At 39.7% G+C, this 18869-nt stretch overlaps 2 protein-coding genes across 3 annotated transcripts; one reads left to right on the forward strand and one right to left on the reverse strand.

The window, feature by feature from the left end:
• Positions 1-3774: 3774 nt before the first annotated feature.
• On the reverse strand, positions 3775-9811 carry ak7a (adenylate kinase 7a). The gene is made up of 18 exons (XM_034900625.1): positions 9520-9811; positions 9266-9415; positions 9023-9137; positions 8812-8906; positions 8619-8729; positions 8345-8428; positions 8154-8242; positions 7975-8065; positions 7640-7717; positions 7321-7470; positions 6816-6944; positions 6553-6658; positions 5967-6095; positions 5818-5883; positions 5450-5647; positions 4308-4525; positions 4031-4189; positions 3775-3931 (listed from the first exon to the last, which is right to left on the reverse strand). The coding sequence occupies exons 1-18, from the start codon at positions 9601-9603 to the stop codon at positions 3896-3898; spliced, it is 2088 nt and encodes a 695-aa protein (XP_034756516.1). The 5' UTR covers positions 9604-9811; the 3' UTR covers positions 3775-3895.
• A 4357-nt stretch (positions 9812-14168) lies between these two features.
• Positions 14169-18512, forward strand: actc1a (actin alpha cardiac muscle 1a). Of its 2 annotated transcripts, none has more exons than XM_034899716.1 (8): positions 14169-14301; positions 15778-15928; positions 16053-16181; positions 16290-16485; positions 16800-16961; positions 17569-17760; positions 18049-18230; positions 18346-18512. In XM_034899716.1, the coding sequence occupies exons 2-8, from the start codon at positions 15800-15802 to the stop codon at positions 18487-18489; spliced, it is 1134 nt and encodes a 377-aa protein (XP_034755607.1). In that variant the 5' UTR covers positions 14169-14301; positions 15778-15799; the 3' UTR covers positions 18490-18512. The 2 variants fall into 2 exon arrangements, with proteins under 2 accessions (XP_034755607.1, XP_034755608.1); XM_034899717.1 differs by having other exon boundaries at positions 14235-14301; positions 15775-15928.
• The last annotated feature ends 357 nt before the right edge of the window (positions 18513-18869 follow it).

The raw sequence follows: 18869 nt of genomic DNA on the forward strand, positions 1-18869 counted from the left end.
ACACACACACACACACACACACACACACACACACACACACACACGCACACACACACACACACACACACACACACAGTACTACTACTACTAGGCTACTAGTATTACTGTCATTGATAAAACCACCAATCACAAAGTAAAAATAACATTTCATTTCCACAGAAAAAAATAGTACATGATATAAGGAAGCACTCAGAAGGGAAAATTGCTCAAAATAAATATCAATAAAATAATACAAGCATTCAAACAAGGTTAAGGAAAGAGGACTGTATTTCCACCATAGTCGAGCCGCCGCCCTGCACCACAGAACAAAACCTTTCTTTCTCGCTTGTTCAGGTGAAAGTCCTCACTAATACACTATTTCTGGCATCCTGGATTAAAGGTTTTCCATTGGAGAGTGGCCATTATGGTAGACCGGACAGTGACCTCTGGCTGTGACCACTGTGAGATTTTAGAGACCAATACTAAAGTTTTTCATGATTTATCTACTATCATGTGTCCGCATAGTAATAATAATATCATTGCAGCAGCTCTTATGATTATAAATGGTAAAAGTAGTGAGATAAAAAGGAACAGCAATAGCAGCAAGATTGTTAGTATTTATAGTAGCAGTATAGGAGTGCACTTTGTTCAGCCTGTTAAGATTTTTCCCAGCATGCTTGAAACAGGTGATAAGTACTGCAGGGGGCAGCTGAACCATCCGGGCAACAACTCATTCTTCTAACCTTTTTTGGAGTTTACAGCTTTAGGATGAATCTACTAACTAATTTCTGACATGCTCCACTGCATGTTGAGAAACGCAAACGTTAAAGGGATGAATAATATCCTCCTTTTACAGCAGAAAAATACTAGAAATGAGGAATGGGCCGGCTGACTTTGGGGTCCAGTAAAAAACTGAACAACACACACACATATTGAAGACATTAATTATGGGAACTGTGGGTGTTTGACGGGACATCTCATCATTTCCCCACATAAATGTGAAATTAAATGTCAGTGACAGCGCTGGACCTGCTCCCTGCAGGGGAACTCTGCCTTGATTTGTTCTGCCAGACCACTCTGCCTCTCCCAGTGCCACCGCCAACACTTTTCATGTGGCTGATTGGGCCGACCCTTTGCCCTTTCGCAGTGTCTCTTGACAGTTTTTTCTTATCCTGTCATTTTAGAAGCTGTCATTCCTCTTCTGTCCTGCAGGAGTCACTCAGCTGCACACCTGCTCCAAATTCCCTCATCAGCTCCCCTGTTTATTTACTTTGAGCACTCGTTCCCACAGTCTTTTGTCCTCTTGTTCCTGGCTTGTGGTGACCCATAGACTGACATTTTGGACTTCTTCCATGGCTTCTGCTTTTTGCCGATCCCTCCTTTCAACAATAACACAGTAAAATTTTACCTTACTTATTGTGTCTACATGTCATGCACTTAGTTGATTTTACTGGACTGGTAAGATTAGATTTCCAGGAGCAATGGTGGAAGAAGTTCTCAGTTCTTTTACTAAGGAAAAGTAGCAATACCACAGTGAATAAATACTGTTGGTCCTGCATTCACAATCTGTCCAATTACAAAGGTATAGGCATCAAGTTACTTAAAGTACCAAAAATAAGAGTGTAAAATGGCAAATTTATTATAAAATTGGAGTGTAACTAATGCATTAATGTGCACAACATTTTACTAACGTTACATTCTGCTGGGTAGCTTGTGAACTTCCCAGTGGGATCATTAAAGTCAGTTTTAACTTCATAGTTTTTGGGTTGATTGTATTTTGTACTAATATAAATCTAAAATGCAACTACCAACTTAATAACTTTCTATATTAAACTCATTCATATTTCCAGAACTGATGATGGCAGCAGCTAACAAGTGAGCCATCACACTTCCTTCTCATTGCTGATGGAGGAGTGCTCTCATTTGACTATAACTTAATCAAGCTTTTGTATACAGGTAACAGACATGTCTGCAAGTTAACAGACATGTCTGCAAGGTAACAGACCACAAACTAGATAGGTCATGTCTTGTTTCATTTTATTCAACCGCTAACCATTTTTGTGAAACCGCTGGGTAATGTAGTTTGTGGCCCACATTACTCAAACTGGATAGTGTATTGTATGTTTTGAATACTGACTAAATGGACTTCCAACAGATTCGGACCACTTATTCAACATCATTGAGGACAGAGACCGTTTGTCTTCTTCAAACTCTGCCGGAAATACTTTGTTCCTCCAGTGAGTCAGACAGGTTTCTTGGTGAAAACCAATTATTACAAACTTTCATTAACTTTGGCAGTTTGTCAACATAATATTGGGTTTAACCATATGTTGGTTTAAACAGTATGCTGTTGCAGCCAACTCATTTTTGAGATAATGAAAGTTTACTTCTACCATTCAATGTGCTGCAAGTGCAGCTGTTTTTGGCACTGGTTGATCACCAGGTCCAAAGAATGTAAACTGGCCCAAAATGTCTCCTGTACGTTTGTTGCAGTGTTTCTGTCCTTTGTCATCCTGCTGGAGAGCCAGCCTGGCAGAGTAGAGAGATGGGAGAGGAGGAAACGACTGAACTGAGGACATTTGCAGCGACAACTTCATGTTACCTGCAAAGTCAAATTAACTACATATTTCAGCTATCATACTCTGTAAGCCTTTTGCAAGTAATTAGCTATGTATGTTACAACAAAAATAAGCAGATAAATGAAACTAATCATTGACTGCATGCTGAGCTCCAGTATTGTGCTAGTTATTGTAAAATGGCAATTATTTACTAGTTCCCTCATTAAAAAGTAGGCAACTAAATTAAAAATTACTGGGTTCCTGCTTCTTTAAATATAGCCTGCCAAGTTTTCTTACTCTTGTCATAGCACAGACATTATAGTCCTGATAACCTAATAATACAATTTAAGGTGTAGCCTCATGTCTGTACCACACCTCCTCTTTTTTTTTTTTTTTACACAATTTAAAGCTAGAGAAATGTCTAAATACAGTGATATCAAAGATTATTGTACAAAAAACTACCAATACATATATATTAACTGTAATATCTACAGGAACAATTATAGTTTTGCAGCTCTAATGACCTGAAAATGCTATTCTTGGCATTAATTGTGGTGAGACGTTGTACATAAAGTGTGAAAGGGAGTGCTTCTGTTATGATTTATTTTCCATACAGGCAAGCCTGCAGACAGCTTCTAATTAGCTAGATTCCAGTGTTTGTCAGTAACAAAAAACCTACAAAGCAACCTCCAGACGCCAGTTTTAACTTCCACAACAAGCAAAGAAAAACATTCCTATTTTACGACATTTTACAACAAAGGGCCTTTTCCACAGCCAGACTAATTTGTTTAAAGCAAAGCATGATACTGGCATTTCAGTGCATCTTGTAACATGACAACTTGGGTCTTTAGGTGGAATTGGGGAAATGTATAAATACTTTGACACTTGAATCAAAGTCTCTTACAGCTTTTTAATTTTTAGATAGAATTTCTGCACCACCTTGTGTTGAAAGAGCAGACTTTAAAAAAAGATGGCTGAACTGAAACAGATTCTTTTACATTCTGTATAACTGCACACACTGTGATATCTTGTGGTTATACTCAGGTTTATACTGGTATTTTGGGTTTATACTAGTACATGTTTATTAACTTTAATGTTAAAAAAACAACACATTTTATCATACTGGCTGTCTGAAGATACGGTACTTGTATTCACCCTCTATCTGAAACACTGTTGTAGCGCCTGTAAGCCCCCTCCTGTAAAGGATAAGATTAGAAACTAAATTTTGACGACTTAATCAAAATCCTTCATATCATAAGCCTATAACACTGATGCAACACACTTTTAATCTGCTAAATGTTTTGATTACATTACTGTAGGATAAACACAACCTCACATGAAACACAGGAATCCTTTCCTTATTTTTTTGGGTTGTTCCGCAGTAGATGTTCAGCCTGCAAAAAAAAACATTAAATATTAACTGCTGCCTCAATTCCCTCATATTTAACAAAGAGCTACCTATGCTAAGTATAGAAGGTGGTCTGTATTAATACCAAAAAGTCGACTGGGTCCTCTGGTTTGATCTTGGAGCACTCCAACATGGCTTCAGTGAGCGAAGGCATCACATTCTTCATGAGATAGTTCCTCAGAGGAAGAGCGTGAGCTTCCAGCAGATCACACTCCTGTCTCTTCACCTCGGACAAATTCTTTTGCTAATAAAAAATAAAACAATTTAATGGAGTCTTAGTATTTTTCCAGTCATTGGTGTCTATCAGAGTACCCAATGTGGCATGATAATATATTGCTACCATCTGTGTGTAATACGCTTACCCACTCCTCGTACTGAGTGGCCATCTCTGCCAGTGCAGCTTCATTCCTGCGTTTCTTCTCAGCCGCCTCTGCAGCCACTTTCTGCTTCCACTCTTCCTCTTTCTTTCTGTCCTCCTCTTCCTGCTCCTCTGGACTCAGGCCATAGTTCTTTGGAATCCCCACTATCTCAGTGATCTTCTTGATAACATCGGTGTACTCTGAATCCTCTGTGGTAACCTCTGGAGGGGAAAACAAGACACAACTACTGTTTAGAGAACTGTCATGTTAAAGCACCCATTTTATGCTCATTGTCAGGTTCATAATTGTATTTTGAGGTTGTACTAAAATAGGATTACATGGTTTAAGTTTTAAAAAACAGCATCTTTTTGTTGTGTTGCACATTGCTGCAGATCACTTTTCTCCCAGTGTGTCTGGGTCTTTGTTCAAGCTACAGAGTGAGACATCTTACTTCTATACTATCTTAGTAGGGAGACCCACATGCTCGGCTAGGTAAGATCACATCCGCTAGATAACTCTTTCTCCTACTTTGGTAAGCACAAGGCAGGATTAGCTGGGAGACTTCTAAACGAGGGCCACTTGTGGAATACTTGTAGATTAAGGTGAACAATTGTGTGTTGTAGCAGTGTTTTGCCATTGAGAACGAGCTAGCACGCTACGGTTAACCGGCTTTTCTTGGCTAGGGACGTACAAAGCCGTGCAGACAGCTCACCCGGAGACTGAAGGCAGAGGACATTCAGGAACTGGATCACACTCAAATTAGCATGGATGTTTTTTTCCCCAATATTTTTCCAATATGGGCACTTTAATGTACAATACCAGTCGAAAGCTTGGACATGCTTTCTCATTCACTTAAATGGAAAATGGTGTATAACTTTTGACTGGTACTATATAATTTCAAACACATTTTAGTACAAAAAAAGTAACCACTTGGGGTTGCAGCCCCCCTGTTAAAGATCTCTGGCCTCAGACATGATCGCATTAAATGTAGATGCATCATATAAAGTGTTACACAGACCGGCACAAATGTGCTTCTAATAATGACCAAACTCTAAACATTTCTACAATTTCATTTTCTACATATGAGGTCATTTTACATAACCGTTTGTGGTCTAATATGAACTATGTGTCTTTGAAGAAAATACCAATGTGTTCTGGGTGAATCTCAAGCTCATTGAAGTAGTCCAGCAGGGTTTCCTCAGCGGTACTGAGTTGTCTGTAGCTTGTCAGCCGAGGGACAAATTCCTCCTGGGTGTAGTGCATTTCCTCTGCCACACTCTGTGGAAGTCCCAGAGCTCTGTTCATCAAAAAATCATCTGTTGCATTGAGGACAAAAACATGCTCTGCAAAAACATGAAACATGTAGAATAAGAAAGGGCTTCAGCCACGATGTTTTTGCATTATTACAGGTATATGTTTGGAAAGTTCTCGGACTAGGATTATTTTACACATGATTCCTAGTATCACTTTCGGTGCCTGCTGTGCTGTAAGAATTGAATGACCTGTCAATGACCTGGAGTGATGTTCTTGTTGTACAAAGGTTTTTTGGGCATCAAATCCTGGTTATCCATATCCTCATCTGAAATATAAAAGCACCACATCCACATTAATGTAATCAACATTAAAAAAATTCAGTAATTTAAATCATGGAATGAAACTTACCAGAGAAAATCAGCTTTGCTTGCTCATATGTCCTGATAAAGCCATCAAGAACAAATCCATGGTTTGTGCATGACTTTGAATTAAGCTTTTTTTGCAAAAGGTCAAAAACTAGATGGTCATCCAGTCGACCTAATGGACCAACACAGTCATTTAAAACCTAAAGTGAGGAACTAAATAACTTTATATACAACAGCAAACCATCAATAATCCAACCACAAATACATCAAACACAAAGGTCTCAATATTATGATCGATTAAACCACAACCGCCTGTCCCAGATTGTTAGGACAACTTGAGCTAAGGTTAAATGAAAATTTTTAACTTAAATCTTTCAGAATGTATTAAAAGCCACAGTTAACACACCGTGTGCTTCCCATTACAATGACCTAAACATCTCAGCTGTTTCTGGACAGGTTGTAGAGCATTAACATGTCTCTACCTCACTTCTTTCATCTTATGGCATCACGATCAACATTATCATGATTATTAATACTTCACAAGTAGTGTGAAGTAATCCAAAGGCTGCTGTAGTCAAACATCAAAACCACAACTTAAAATGCCAATGATCAAAGGTTCCCTAACTAACCTTCATTCATTTCACTTCTTGTGTTAAAGAGTTCCAATTCTTTCCGTGCAGCCTCCACTTTCTCTTTACTTACATTCTCAGGGTTCCCTTCATTAACTATCCCCACCTGTAGCGTATGACAAGAAACATGACAAAACAACTATGAGTATGTTCTTGTAATTAAAACATTAATTACAAAAACCTAAACTTCCACAAGAGGGCAGTGAGAGAGTACAAAATGGAGTCTGGCAGGCAAATGCAAGCCTTTCATTTGTTCCACTGACCAGTTGTGCGATCTTTTCCTCAATGACTTCTCTGATCTTGATGTGGTGTATTTGGTAGTGACTGCAGATCTTCTCTGCAACAGTGGTTTTACCCACAGCTGGCGGTCCAATCAGGCACACTCTGATTGGCTAAGGATAAAAATAGTGGAAAGGAAATCATGGCGGCATTTATCTGGTACCAAAAAGCTTACATATTGAAATCACATTAATTGTGGCACATGTATTAGATATATTTCTTTTTTATGTATATAAAAACAACAAAAACATTTAAATAATATGAGAATTATACTGGACCGTAATGTACTGAAAATTAAGGGAATGAGTTGCGAAATTATCAACAATAAAAATATTTGTCCTATCTGTATACAATAAAACAATGAGGACTTTTGCATTGTCTTCCCCTTTAGAGTTGCTGAACAAGTTTCCCAGTGCATCAGAGGCTGCCCTAAAGTCTTGTATGTAATATCAATTGAGTGTTAAAATGAAATAGTTTTTAAATACTCACAAGTAGCTGCCTTGTGTCTTTGTATTCTTCTACAATACTCGCCATGTTTTCAACCATCCCAGCTTCAGACTTCCAGCGGAGACTGAAGGAGTCTTTTATGATAAAAGCATCCAGGCGGAGGTTGATATTTAGGTACTCCAATTCCTCTGGCTGAATTGAGAGAGGACACATCATATAAACACAGTATGTTTTAGATTAAATATTTCCTGGAATACTTGTGTCAGATAGAAGATACCTTTTCAAGCCTAATTCTCCATTTGCAATAATCCTGACCAAATTTTAATTTATTGAAAATAAAAAAGCAAATGACACACTGCACCTTTAAAGCTTTCATGGAGATGGCATCCTGCTCGTATAGTTTATCAATTTCTCCTGGCCCAAGTGTAGCGCTTATCATCTGAAAGGTTAAGCGTCAGATAATAATTTAAAAAATAAATTTTCTCCATTTTTTATTGTAATTTTGTCTTTGCAGCCCACAGCAGTTCATAATAGAGGGACATGAACACATGGAGAGGGAGAGAAGACGTGTAAAAAGGTCCCCATCTGGATTCAATTCAGTCTTGGGTCACCCAACAGACCCACAGTATGTTTTACAAAAATTCCGTATCAATTTTCTTAAATGTGTTGCTGAATCCATGTTTATAATAAGCTTACCTTTACAATATCCTCTAAAGTGTTTTTGGAGTCATCGACAGCAAGAACGTACTTTGACTTTGGCTTGAGTTCAATGATGTTTTGGATAACTCTGAAACAGAAAAACAAGTCAGCCCTGCTGTAATTATCTCAAAAACTAAATGATGGCACGTACGTAGGAGTATGTTAAATTAAACCACCCTCCAAGGTCGTATACGTGAATCATGGGGATGTAATTTTTGCCCTGTCCAAAGAGAGGAACTTTTGGAGACTGCATCAACCAAGCCACCTGTTTCAAGATAAAAAAAAACATTTCACAGTAGATGATATTGCAAATCAGGCATGCAGTGTACACACAGACATACTGTATAGAGATCACATTCAAATCTACCTTGAAAAAGTAGTGAAAGAGGTTCTCTCCCTTTCCGTACTGAACACCAGAACCTACAACATATCCAGTAAGCTTGTTCTTTTTCTGTAAGATTGGAAAATCACACAGAATCCACAGGGTTTAAAAGGAAGTTTTCAAGTTTGTATTTTCATAGTTAAATTTATTTTTTCACATTGCTGAAGTTGGGACAAAAATAATTACATTGTGTGACTGTTACCATGCTGTTGGAATATTTTGGAGTATGTTGGACTTTTCATCCCAATAATGTACTTACAACTCTAGCCAGTTTGAGCACAAGTTTCTCAAGGTTGTTGTGGTTTTTGAAACTGGGATGCGGCCTTTTTCTTCTGAACTCTTCCTCTGTTAGCATAACATCTGTTTCTTCCTGAAGAGAGACATTATAATCACATCGATTGTGTTAAATATTCACAGAACAAGTTTGCTCAGGTTTTTTTCTACAGGCTTACCGGATTCTGTGGCTTGGTCATGGCCCAGGTCATCACGTTTGAGACTAAAATGAACATTTTCCGAGACTTGAAGTTGTCCATCTTGTCATGAAGGGCTGTTTGGAAAAGAAGGAGGGGGGGGGGGGCAATTATAATTAAAAAAAAAAAGAATTATACTTAATCCAGTCTGAATAGTAAACCTACGGAATAGTAAACCTACTTAACCCCTTACCTGTGATTGCCCATGTTGCTTCTTCAATCTGCTGTTGAGTAGCATTTTCTGAGATGTTGTACACAACTACATTACACTCCAGCAGGTGCCCAAGAAGCTCATCTCGAGTTGGTGACTACAAAAGATCATACACCCAATGACACATCTGTAGTTTGCATTGTCCAGAAATAGACATCATTTTAATAAAGTTGTTACAGTCCCTGCGTGCACTTGTAGCAGGTTAAAGTAGCAAGTCTGACTCACCGTGTACTGTTCAAGTAGAAAACTTTGTTTTTCATCTTTAGTGGAAGGAGACACAGTTCCCACTATTTGGAAAGCAGGTTCACCTCGAGGGGAGGTCTCTTCTGCTTCGACTTCCTCGGAGGGCTCTACGGCTTCGCATGTCGATAAAAACTATTAAGTAGGTCAGACAAATACTGTTAAACCAGTGAATGACAAGCCATTTTAAATTAGCGACATAGCTAACTCTATATAACGTTAACATTAGCCAACGTTACCTTAGCGATGTATTTGGAAGAATATCGGTCGACGTCGTTGACAAAAATACGTTTCGGACGAGTTCGTTTGTTTGTATCTCCCATTGGGTCGAGAATTTTTGGTTGCTTTTAGCTTTTTGTAGAAAATGTTAACTTAATAACAAAATATATGTGCGTTGAAGCTTTTACTAACGTAGTTATCTACCTAGTTAAATCATAGACGGTGAAACAAGTTTGTATACACTTGTTATAGGCAGAGTGATAGAGAAAGACAATGGCTATGGTTAAAAGTTTTAACTGTTGATTTCTGGTTTGGTTGCTATGGACTCATTCCGGTTGCTACGGTTCAGCCAATGAAATTCTACACTGAACGTGACACGTTACGCGTACACAGCTGCAGAGTAAAGAGTTAACGTGTAAATTTATTTTCGCATTATCTTTTCTTTTCTTCTTGTTTTTTTTAATGTATTATTATATATGTCTGCGTGTGACTCTTTACATTAACATTAACGTTGGTACAGTAAAGCATTGAAGAAACACATTGTAACCTTGTAGTTGCCCATGTATGCCTCATGGGGTAATACTATTTTCTCCATGCAGTTGTTGCATTGATGTAAAGCCAAAAAAGAGGTGATTAATGTGACTGTCTTGCCATGTTGCAGTTGATGCTGTAGCCTTTGATATAGTAGACTTAAAGCATTACATACTGTATGTGTTATTTTACCTTATTGCAAGATTTAACTAGTGACTAAAGTTAGTATCAAACAAGAAGTAGTGGAGTAGAAGTATGAAGTTGCATAACATGGAGTTACATTCCACACTTTTGTCATTATTCCTGCATTCCACGCACACACAGACACACACACACACACACACACACACACACACACACACAGACAGACACACCTAGCCCATCATGGACAATGGGGCACTGACATGGAAACTTTTAAAGCACCCCATTTATTTATAGAGCTGACTTTATCAGGGAAGCTGCTGGCAGTGTTGAATGGTGTCTGCTCTACATAGGTCTCAACACTCAGTAAAACACACCCTGTCATTTATTCAAAGCAGGGTGATGCTGAAGGGATCTGCTTCATGGATGATGGGTTGTTTATCACCTTGTACAGTAAACCTCTAAATTTAAATTAACCAGTTCTTTTTTTAAATCAGTGTGCTCCATTCAGCCAAACTCCTGTTGTCATTTCTGAAATATCATGGGATGCTGAGTCGTGTATTCCAAACAAGACAAGTCAAGGAATTTGAGAAGTCAGAGTATATTTGGGAAATGTATCAAAATGCAGCACAACTATAGCTTTGATGAGAAAAAAAACATGTATTTCTCTTATGAATTAGTAGAAATCAAAAACAGAGCTAAAAGAGAGTGAATATTGGCTGAAACGTAACTTGAACTGAATGATAATGTTGCTCCATACCTCTGGAATTGTAAATAAGGAACTATTTGCTAACTTGCCTTATATCTAGTAAAGGTGATGCCGACATTTGGTGGAAAAGTCATGAAAACAGAATGTTTCTGATGTCACATTTCTAGTATCTTCTTTCTGTTTAATGATTTACAATTACAAAATAGCTGCTGATTTGTTTGTGTTGATGTCAGCCAGCGTGCAATTTATCAAAGGCTTTGAAGCCATCAGCCATTCAGCCAGGCATGTGGCACATTACGATGCCGGCTGTTGGTGCCAAAGACAACACTGTTCATAGTCACAGAGTCTATTTCTGAAGGTTACTCCTCTGAAGTGATGTTTCGGTTTTATTTGTAATCCTCTTCACTCATGGAAGTGTGTAAAGCATGGCAATCAAGGTATTAGTAGTTTTAAACTTATTAAAACAAATGTATCTAATCTATATACTGTATAGTCTGGAAATGGTGACAAATTGAGACTGTGTGTGAAAAAACAGTAACTTAAGTGAAGGTAATCCGCTTCGTTTATTCAGATTTGACTATTTTGACCTCATGAACACATGTGGAAGAGTTTCTTTTAATTCCTATGCCAAAAAAGCCTAATTTCTGTTATGTTTGTAAAACAGTTAGACTCAATGGTCTTTCAAAAACAGATTACTCTACTCTATGTCACTATGTGCCATCTTTGCAGGAGTTGTGGCTTTAAATGCACCATGCTTAATTCTCCTGTGCTCTTTCCCTGGCCATTGCTGCTAAAATTTGTATTGTAGAATTCTCAATGGTAAACAAACCACTTTCGAACTGCAGGACCTGATAGTTAGAAAGCAATTGTTGCTAACAGCTGCTGAAGTGTGTGTGTGTGTGTGTGTGTGTGTGTGTGTGTGTGTGAGTGAGTGTGTGTGTGTGTGTGTGTTTGAGGAGGTGGGGGGGTGAAGTGCAGAAGGGGCAGCTGTCAAGACAGGCAAACTGCGTGCTTCCCACATGCCCTTATAAGGACGAATGTCCCTGGAACCATGACCCATTTTAGACCGATCTGCTTTATCCCTAAAGTCCTGGTGATAAAGATAGGACTGTGCCAAAAAGTGCTTCTGTGACTTGAAGGGAGCTGTTGACAAAACACAGCAACAGTTTCCTCCAAAAACTGGATGAAACGGCTGTTTCTGACTCCTACTCTCTGCTCAACAATGTGCAGCAGATCCATTTGCTGAATGAGATAATGTGAGATGTGGAAACATGTACTGTTTGGTTGGTGTAAATCTTATCAACTCGTTCAGAATCATGAAACTTTGTTGTTGTTATTTTGTTGTCATTTCTGTGTTATTCACCAGGGAATGAAGACCGTTTTGTTTGTGAAACTTCTGATTTGGGATTTGTAGTCTGTAGAAATTGTTGTCAGTAGTCAGATGTAACTAAGTAAACTTACTCAAATACTGTACATGAGTTCAATTTTGAGCTACTTTTCTTGATTATTTCCTTTTCACATACTTCATACTTTAACTCCATTACAATTTAAAGAAGGATAGTGTACATGTATTTAACACCTAATAACAGTACATTTTAAAAATTATTTTTATATTGTGGTATTGTTACTTTTTCTCCAGTAAATTATCTGAATACTTTTTCCACCACTGACTGATGTTGCAGACCATCAGAAGGCTCCTAAAGGACAGTGTTTATTCACTATCTCTGCTGCTGTAAAAGAAAATAAAAAAGTTTGTATAGAAGACTTAACTGTGGCCAGGAGAACAATACTGAATTAAGATATAACCTGATAACAAACAGGATTGGCACATGCATTTATATTTTAGAGATGTAATCACAAATTTACCTATTTTGAAAGTATTTCTCTATCTTTGGAATGATCATGGTAACTCCATCACTATAGAGCGCACACAAAGCTTTAAGGAATGCAAGTAATACGCAAATCTTCTGTTAACTTCACTATACGTTACCCAAAGTTACAGTCATGGTATATCCATATTGTGATGGTATATTGTAAACTTATGTGTAATATTTTTGTCTTTCATTTGTCTTGTCAAAACAGACCAAAAACAGACTTTTTTTAATCTACTTCAAACTTCTCGATTGTGAGAGATTTGCTGCTTTCTTCTTTCAATTGGAAAGTGAACTGAATGTCAAAATTGTTGAACATTGTGTAAGTTGATTTTTACATGACCTTCTTTCCAAGGCATAAAACACTTCACCCAGGAAATTCACCCAAAACTCTATGAATAGTTATCAGTTGGCAAAGTGTATGAAATGGACAAGTAGATTAGTAGCATTTCCCTTTGAGGTGCACACGGCTACAAATGGACTTTTTCAAAGTGTTAGGGGGTATTTACATTCTTATTGCACTCATAGTGCACCGACAGGGCTCCAGCATGGGGACGTATGGGGGCAGTGCGAGGTGACAAATAAGGAGTCTGAGCTCTGGCTGCAGTCAGTGGCGACATGCAGCCTCTGGTACCTGTCACACTCCATTTCCCTAAAAGGAGACACTGGAGCCAATCAGAGTTCAGAACCAGCGCTCGTCGCTCCATGCACAGGCCTTCCCAGGGATCTGTCGTCTGCTGGAGGTCTGGGGCCTGGCCTCAGCTCCTCACCCTCCTCTTACAATATTGCCTCTCAGCTGTCTGGCATGTATCTGCCCTCCCCCCCTCCCCCCCTTCTGCACACACATGCTTTGACACTGGCAAACTGTCACAGGCAGGTTCCCCTTAGACGGCTCCTTTACCAGTTTTCTAATACAAGATCTCATATTACAATCGCACCCCCCAATTACCCCCCCCCCTCCCCCCCGTGCCCTGCATGAGCTTAGTCATATTAACACATCCTTAGGGACCTGAAGGAAGCTCCACAAAAGACAAGTGTGAAAAAGATGCTGCCATGTTTTGTTTTGTTTATGATATTGCAGTTAAGGGATTTTAGTGTCCCGATCTCTCTGTCACATTAATTTAAAAGGCTTAAAGAAAGTAATTTGACACTTGTCAAAAAACAATTAAGATACAACATGTGGAAAAACAATGTATAAATAGTCTCAAATGTGTATGTTGTGATTTGAGGATATCTTAGCGCTCCTTAATAACACTATCAAACTGTAATGTAACCATTTTTCCAGTCAAGCCTTCATGAAACTTGCCACTAACCGCACCACTGTCCATTTCCTTTCCTCTCCAAGGCATCTCTCCTGTTTGATGGAATCCCTGACACAGGATCCACTTTACTGGACCATTTTGCTAAGTAGCACTTAATTTGGGCTTGTGTGAACTCCTGAGCCCGCCCCCTGGCCCCCCAACCTCAGGACGGTGGGACATATTTAAGGACCCCCTTGCAGCCTCGGCCCTTTGTCCCAGTGGAAACTCCAGTCTTGTGGTTACAACTTGGTGAGTCACTTTGCAGTCTTCTCTCATTTCATTTGATTTCTTTCAGGTAGGATGAGCAGTTGCTGCTGTTGTAGGACATTTCACTGCCACAACATGGATTTTTTTAGTTTTTTTTATAGTGGTTTTGTTTCTGAGATCAGAGCTGATGTGTTGTTTAGGAGCAGATAAGGGCTGAACATAAGAGAAGGGATAGCTGAAAGAAAGAATAAAAAGGTAATTGGAAAATTACGAAGTACAGAGTACAGAAATTTGATTATTAATCTAATGGAAGCTTTCCTGGTCAAATGAAAATGAAAAGCAGTTAAGTCATTTTCCTGCATCAATACAGAGTTTCCCTTCAGGGATCAATAAATTATTTCTGATTCTGATTTTGATTTCTGATCAATAGTAACTATTTCCATAAAAGCTAGTTGGTATGGAAACCCTAGAATAAAAATGCCTCTAAAATTATTTTGCACGTTACTTATTTTTTCTAAAGGTTTTCTAAAATCTTTTGTAAAAAGTGTAATACCTCCAAATGACACAATTATGTTTAGCTGCTAGTGTAGTGTTAATAATGTTAAATTAATTTTAAGTTAAAGAGATTCTTGTACTTGTGCTCTGATCAGAAGAAGAACCTAACTTATAGCCTCAATGAATGGCATTGATTTGCAAAGGTTTATTTAAAATGTGTTGGCCTGGTGGATAAGAATCCAGAGGACAACCTCAGAGGAGGAATGTAAGAGTGTAGAGAGATGCTCAGTGGTAATTTCATAATTGGCACATTTAAAGTTTTGTCAAAGCACAATTGTCCTGCTTCATAAGTCTCATTCACAGTTAAGGCTCAATTCCATGATAGTAATGCCGAGAATGCAACAACAGCCATTCAACTTGAACTTACTGTACAGATTTTGATTTGAATGAGGAAGCCTGTATGAGGGAGGGGGGGATGGGATGCAGGATGCAGGATGCACAGATGCAGGCTGTGTCCAGAGATCCTGGAAGGATCAGAACACATGGTGTGGCTCCAAACAGAGGAGAGCATTATGTGGCGACAGCTGAGAGGCCAGGCCTCCTCCTGCCACTTGTCAAAAGACACACCGACTCAGCTGTTAACTGGCCCGGGAATAATGACGAGAAACAGAGGACAGGTTGTGGGTGCAAAGGAGGGTGACAGGAGTCCCGAGGCTTTAAATAGACCTATGAGTGTGTGTGTGTGTGTGGGATACTAGAGAGAGGAGATTGAAGCACTCAGAGGTGTCTTCATACTAAACATAGTGCTACAGTGTTTCTCAGGATTGCATTGCATTGTTTTTTTCATGTTAAATAGAGAATTAAATGTAAATATTACACCTGATATGGGTAGATGTCCTGCAAATATTCACCTTGATTAACTGAAACTTTGTTAAGAACTTTTAAGAGTGTGCATAATGTTCAGTGTTTTGATGTAAACGTTATGTTGATGTTGGTGTTTCCATCCTCTGTCTTGTACAGAAGACCAGCCCAGAATAGACCAAACATGTGTGACGACGATGAGACCACCGCCCTGGTGTGCGACAACGGCTCTGGCCTGGTCAAGGCTGGGTTTGCTGGAGATGACGCTCCCCGTGCTGTCTTCCCATCCATTGTTGGACGTCCCCGTCACCAGGTTGGTATTCTGAAAGACCCACAAACTGCAACAATGTTACATATGTTTTAGCTTCATCCCAGGCTGTATTTGTGGGTTTATGTTGTTCCTGAGATTCTAAAATGTGTTTGCTTTGCGTTCTCAGGGTGTGATGGTGGGTATGGGGCAGAAGGACAGCTATGTGGGAGACGAGGCCCAGAGCAAGAGGGGTATCCTGACTCTGAAGTACCCCATCGAGCACGGCATCATCACCAACTGGGACGACATGGAGAAGGTGATGAAAAACAACAATATCTTAACATCTTTTGTTCATTTTTGGAGCCTAGTTTTGAGTCAATTTACTTCTGTCCCTGACATAACCTTTACTGTTCCGGTTTCACAGATTTGGCACCATACCTTCTACAATGAGCTTCGTGTGGCCCCGGAGGAGCACCCCACCCTGCTCACTGAGGCCCCCCTCAACCCCAAGGCCAACAGGGAGAAGATGACCCAAATCATGTTTGAGACCTTCAACGTCCCTGCCATGTATGTGGCTATTCAGGCCGTGCTGTCCCTGTACGCCTCGGGTCGTACCACCGGTGAGTATCTACCAGAAACCCCCATGACTGTGCAAATCGATGAAATACACACACTTCTGTGGCTGGGTTAACTCAGTTGTTGGAGGGGGCACACATGTTAAGAGGTTTGCGCCCAAAGGTAGCAACGGGCAACCACGGGTTTAACTCTGCAGCCCTTTGCTGCACGGTGTTCCCCCTCTCTCTCCCCTTTCATGTCTTCTGCTGTCCTATGGAAAGAAAGGCCTAAAAATGCCCCCAAAAAATAATCTTTAACAGAGAAATATACACACATTTCATGTGCTGTGTTCTGACAAACTACTGCTTTTTGTGGACAGGTATTGTGCTGGACTCTGGTGATGGTGTGACCCACAACGTGCCCATCTATGAGGGTTACGCTCTGCCCCACGCCATCATGCGTCTGGATCTGGCCGGTCGCGACCTGACTGACTACCTGATGAAGATCCTGACTGAGCGTGGCTACTCGTTTGTCACCACTGGTAAGAAAAGCACCAGCAGTTCACTGGAAACACTTAATCAACACAAAATGATTGACTTATAAGATTAAGAAAGGGTTTTCTGGAGGTGCATATAAACTAGGGCATAAACCTTTATTTAAAGCAAGACTATGTAACATGGCAACATGGCAACAAGTGACAATTACAAGCAGTGGTGGCAAAAGTAGGCCTGCCACTGGCAATAATACTACAGTGTAAAATACTCCACAATAAAAGTCCTGCATTCATCATTTTACATAGTAAAAGTGCAGAAGTATTGTCAGCAAACATACTGGTACTCTTTAAAACCTAGGCCCTCAAATTGAGGGCAAGATAGTTAGCTTTCATTTCTCATGAATATTAATTCAGCGTTTCATTTATTGAAAGAATGCATTATTCCATTATTTAAAAGTTTACATTAGGGCTAATATTTTCTAATGTAAGTGCTCATACCAAGTATGGCATGGCAGCATGAATCCCAGTGTATTGCTCATGAATTATACGTTTTATTTGTGAGCGAAAGGTGTTATTTCTTCTTTCAGAAAGCTGTTTGTAGATTAAACATCATTGTGATTAACGACTTAAACGGTGATTGATTTTCTCCCTCCAGCTGAGCGTGAAATTGTGCGTGACATCAAGGAAAAGCTGTGCTACGTTGCTCTGGACTTCGAGAATGAGATGGCCACCGCCGCCTCCTCCTCCTCCCTGGAGAAGAGCTACGAGCTGCCCGACGGTCAGGTCATCACCATCGGCAACGAGCGTTTCCGCTGCCCAGAGACCCTGTTCCAGCCCTCCTTCATCGGTGAGTCACAACAGCTGATCACCAACACTCAGCAGCTGTGAACACCACACAGCTGGTCACACTATATCTGATCACGTTTCATATCTACAGTGAATGCAAGTTTACTTCCCCTTGCCGCCAAGGGGAGATTCTTTTTTTCTCAAATGAATAACAGTATTTTTGCTTTAAACTGAAATTCCACAAAAATAATGTATTACCTATTGCAGTTTTGATATTTCAGGGCCCTCTTTAAAATTTCTTTTTAAAACACATTTTTTATGGTAACACTTCCTCCTCTCGCCTTACCAGGTATGGAGTCTGCTGGAATCCATGAGACTGCATACAACAGCATCATGAAGTGCGACATTGACATCCGTAAGGACCTGTACGCTAACAATGTGCTGTCTGGTGGAACCACCATGTACCCGGGTATTGCTGACCGCATGCAGAAGGAGATCACCGCCCTGGCCCCAAGCACAATGAAGATCAAGGTGAGCTCTCATCGACCAGCACTGACTGGTTCAATCAGGTTGACAGGAAGTGTCTAAAGCTCAGTGTGTTGTTAAATGCTCTCGTGCCAACCTGTATCTCTTCTCCTCCCTGTAGATCATCGCTCCCCCTGAGAGGAAATACTCCGTCTGGATCGGCGGCTCCATCCTGGCCTCCCTGTCCACCTTCCAGCAGATGTGGATCAGCAAGCAGGAGTACGATGAGGCTGGCCCCTCCATCGTCCACAGGAAGTGCTTCTAAATTTCCAAACCAGCACCAAAAAACCAAACCAACCAAACAACACCAGCTTTCCATCCATATCTTTATTTCTACTTGTCTTTTGTTGTATATACATGTTCTGTTTTAATAAAAATAATTGATTTTAACAGTTACAGTCTGGAGTGTCAATATACAGGTAGTGAGCATGTCCATGACCATGTAAGACGGCAATATGCCTCAATTCACCTCTTAAATGCCTTTAAAATGTGTGATTTCACTTTTTATAGATGATCTTTCACTTTTCCACTTAAGAAAGAAACTGTTGTAATTCCCCCTTCGCAAAAACTGATTTAGAAAAAAACGCTTTTAAATTTTTTTAATTATGTATGGCAGAAGAGATATTTTTTTAGCATCAATTAAAG

The sequence above is a fragment of the Etheostoma cragini genome, chromosome 18 (genome assembly GCF_013103735.1).
Source record: "Etheostoma cragini isolate CJK2018 chromosome 18, CSU_Ecrag_1.0, whole genome shotgun sequence".
NCBI classification, from domain to species: Eukaryota; Metazoa; Chordata; class Actinopteri; order Perciformes; family Percidae; genus Etheostoma; species Etheostoma cragini.

Bases quoted from the DNA above. Each gene is read 5' to 3' on its own strand.
- ak7a (XM_034900625.1), bottom strand. From the start codon at position 9,603: ATGGGAGATACAAACAAACGAACTCGTCCGAAACGTATTTTTGTCAAC. The intron at 9,138-9,265 runs GTGAGTCAGACT...GATCTTTTGTAG, and splicing joins TTCTACTTGAACAGTACACG to TCACCAACTCGAGATGAGCT. The intron at 8,429-8,618 runs GTAAGTACATTA...CCAATCTTACAG, and splicing joins TGCTCAAACTGGCTAGAGTT to AAAAAGAACAAGCTTACTGG.
- actc1a (XM_034899716.1), top strand. From the start codon at position 15,800: ATGTGTGACGACGATGAGACCACCGCCCTGGTGTGCGACAACGGCTCT. The intron at 16,962-17,568 runs GTAAGAAAAGCA...TTCTCCCTCCAG, and splicing joins CTACTCGTTTGTCACCACTG to CTGAGCGTGAAATTGTGCGT. The intron at 18,231-18,345 runs GTGAGCTCTCAT...TCCTCCCTGTAG, and splicing joins CAAGCACAATGAAGATCAAG to ATCATCGCTCCCCCTGAGAG.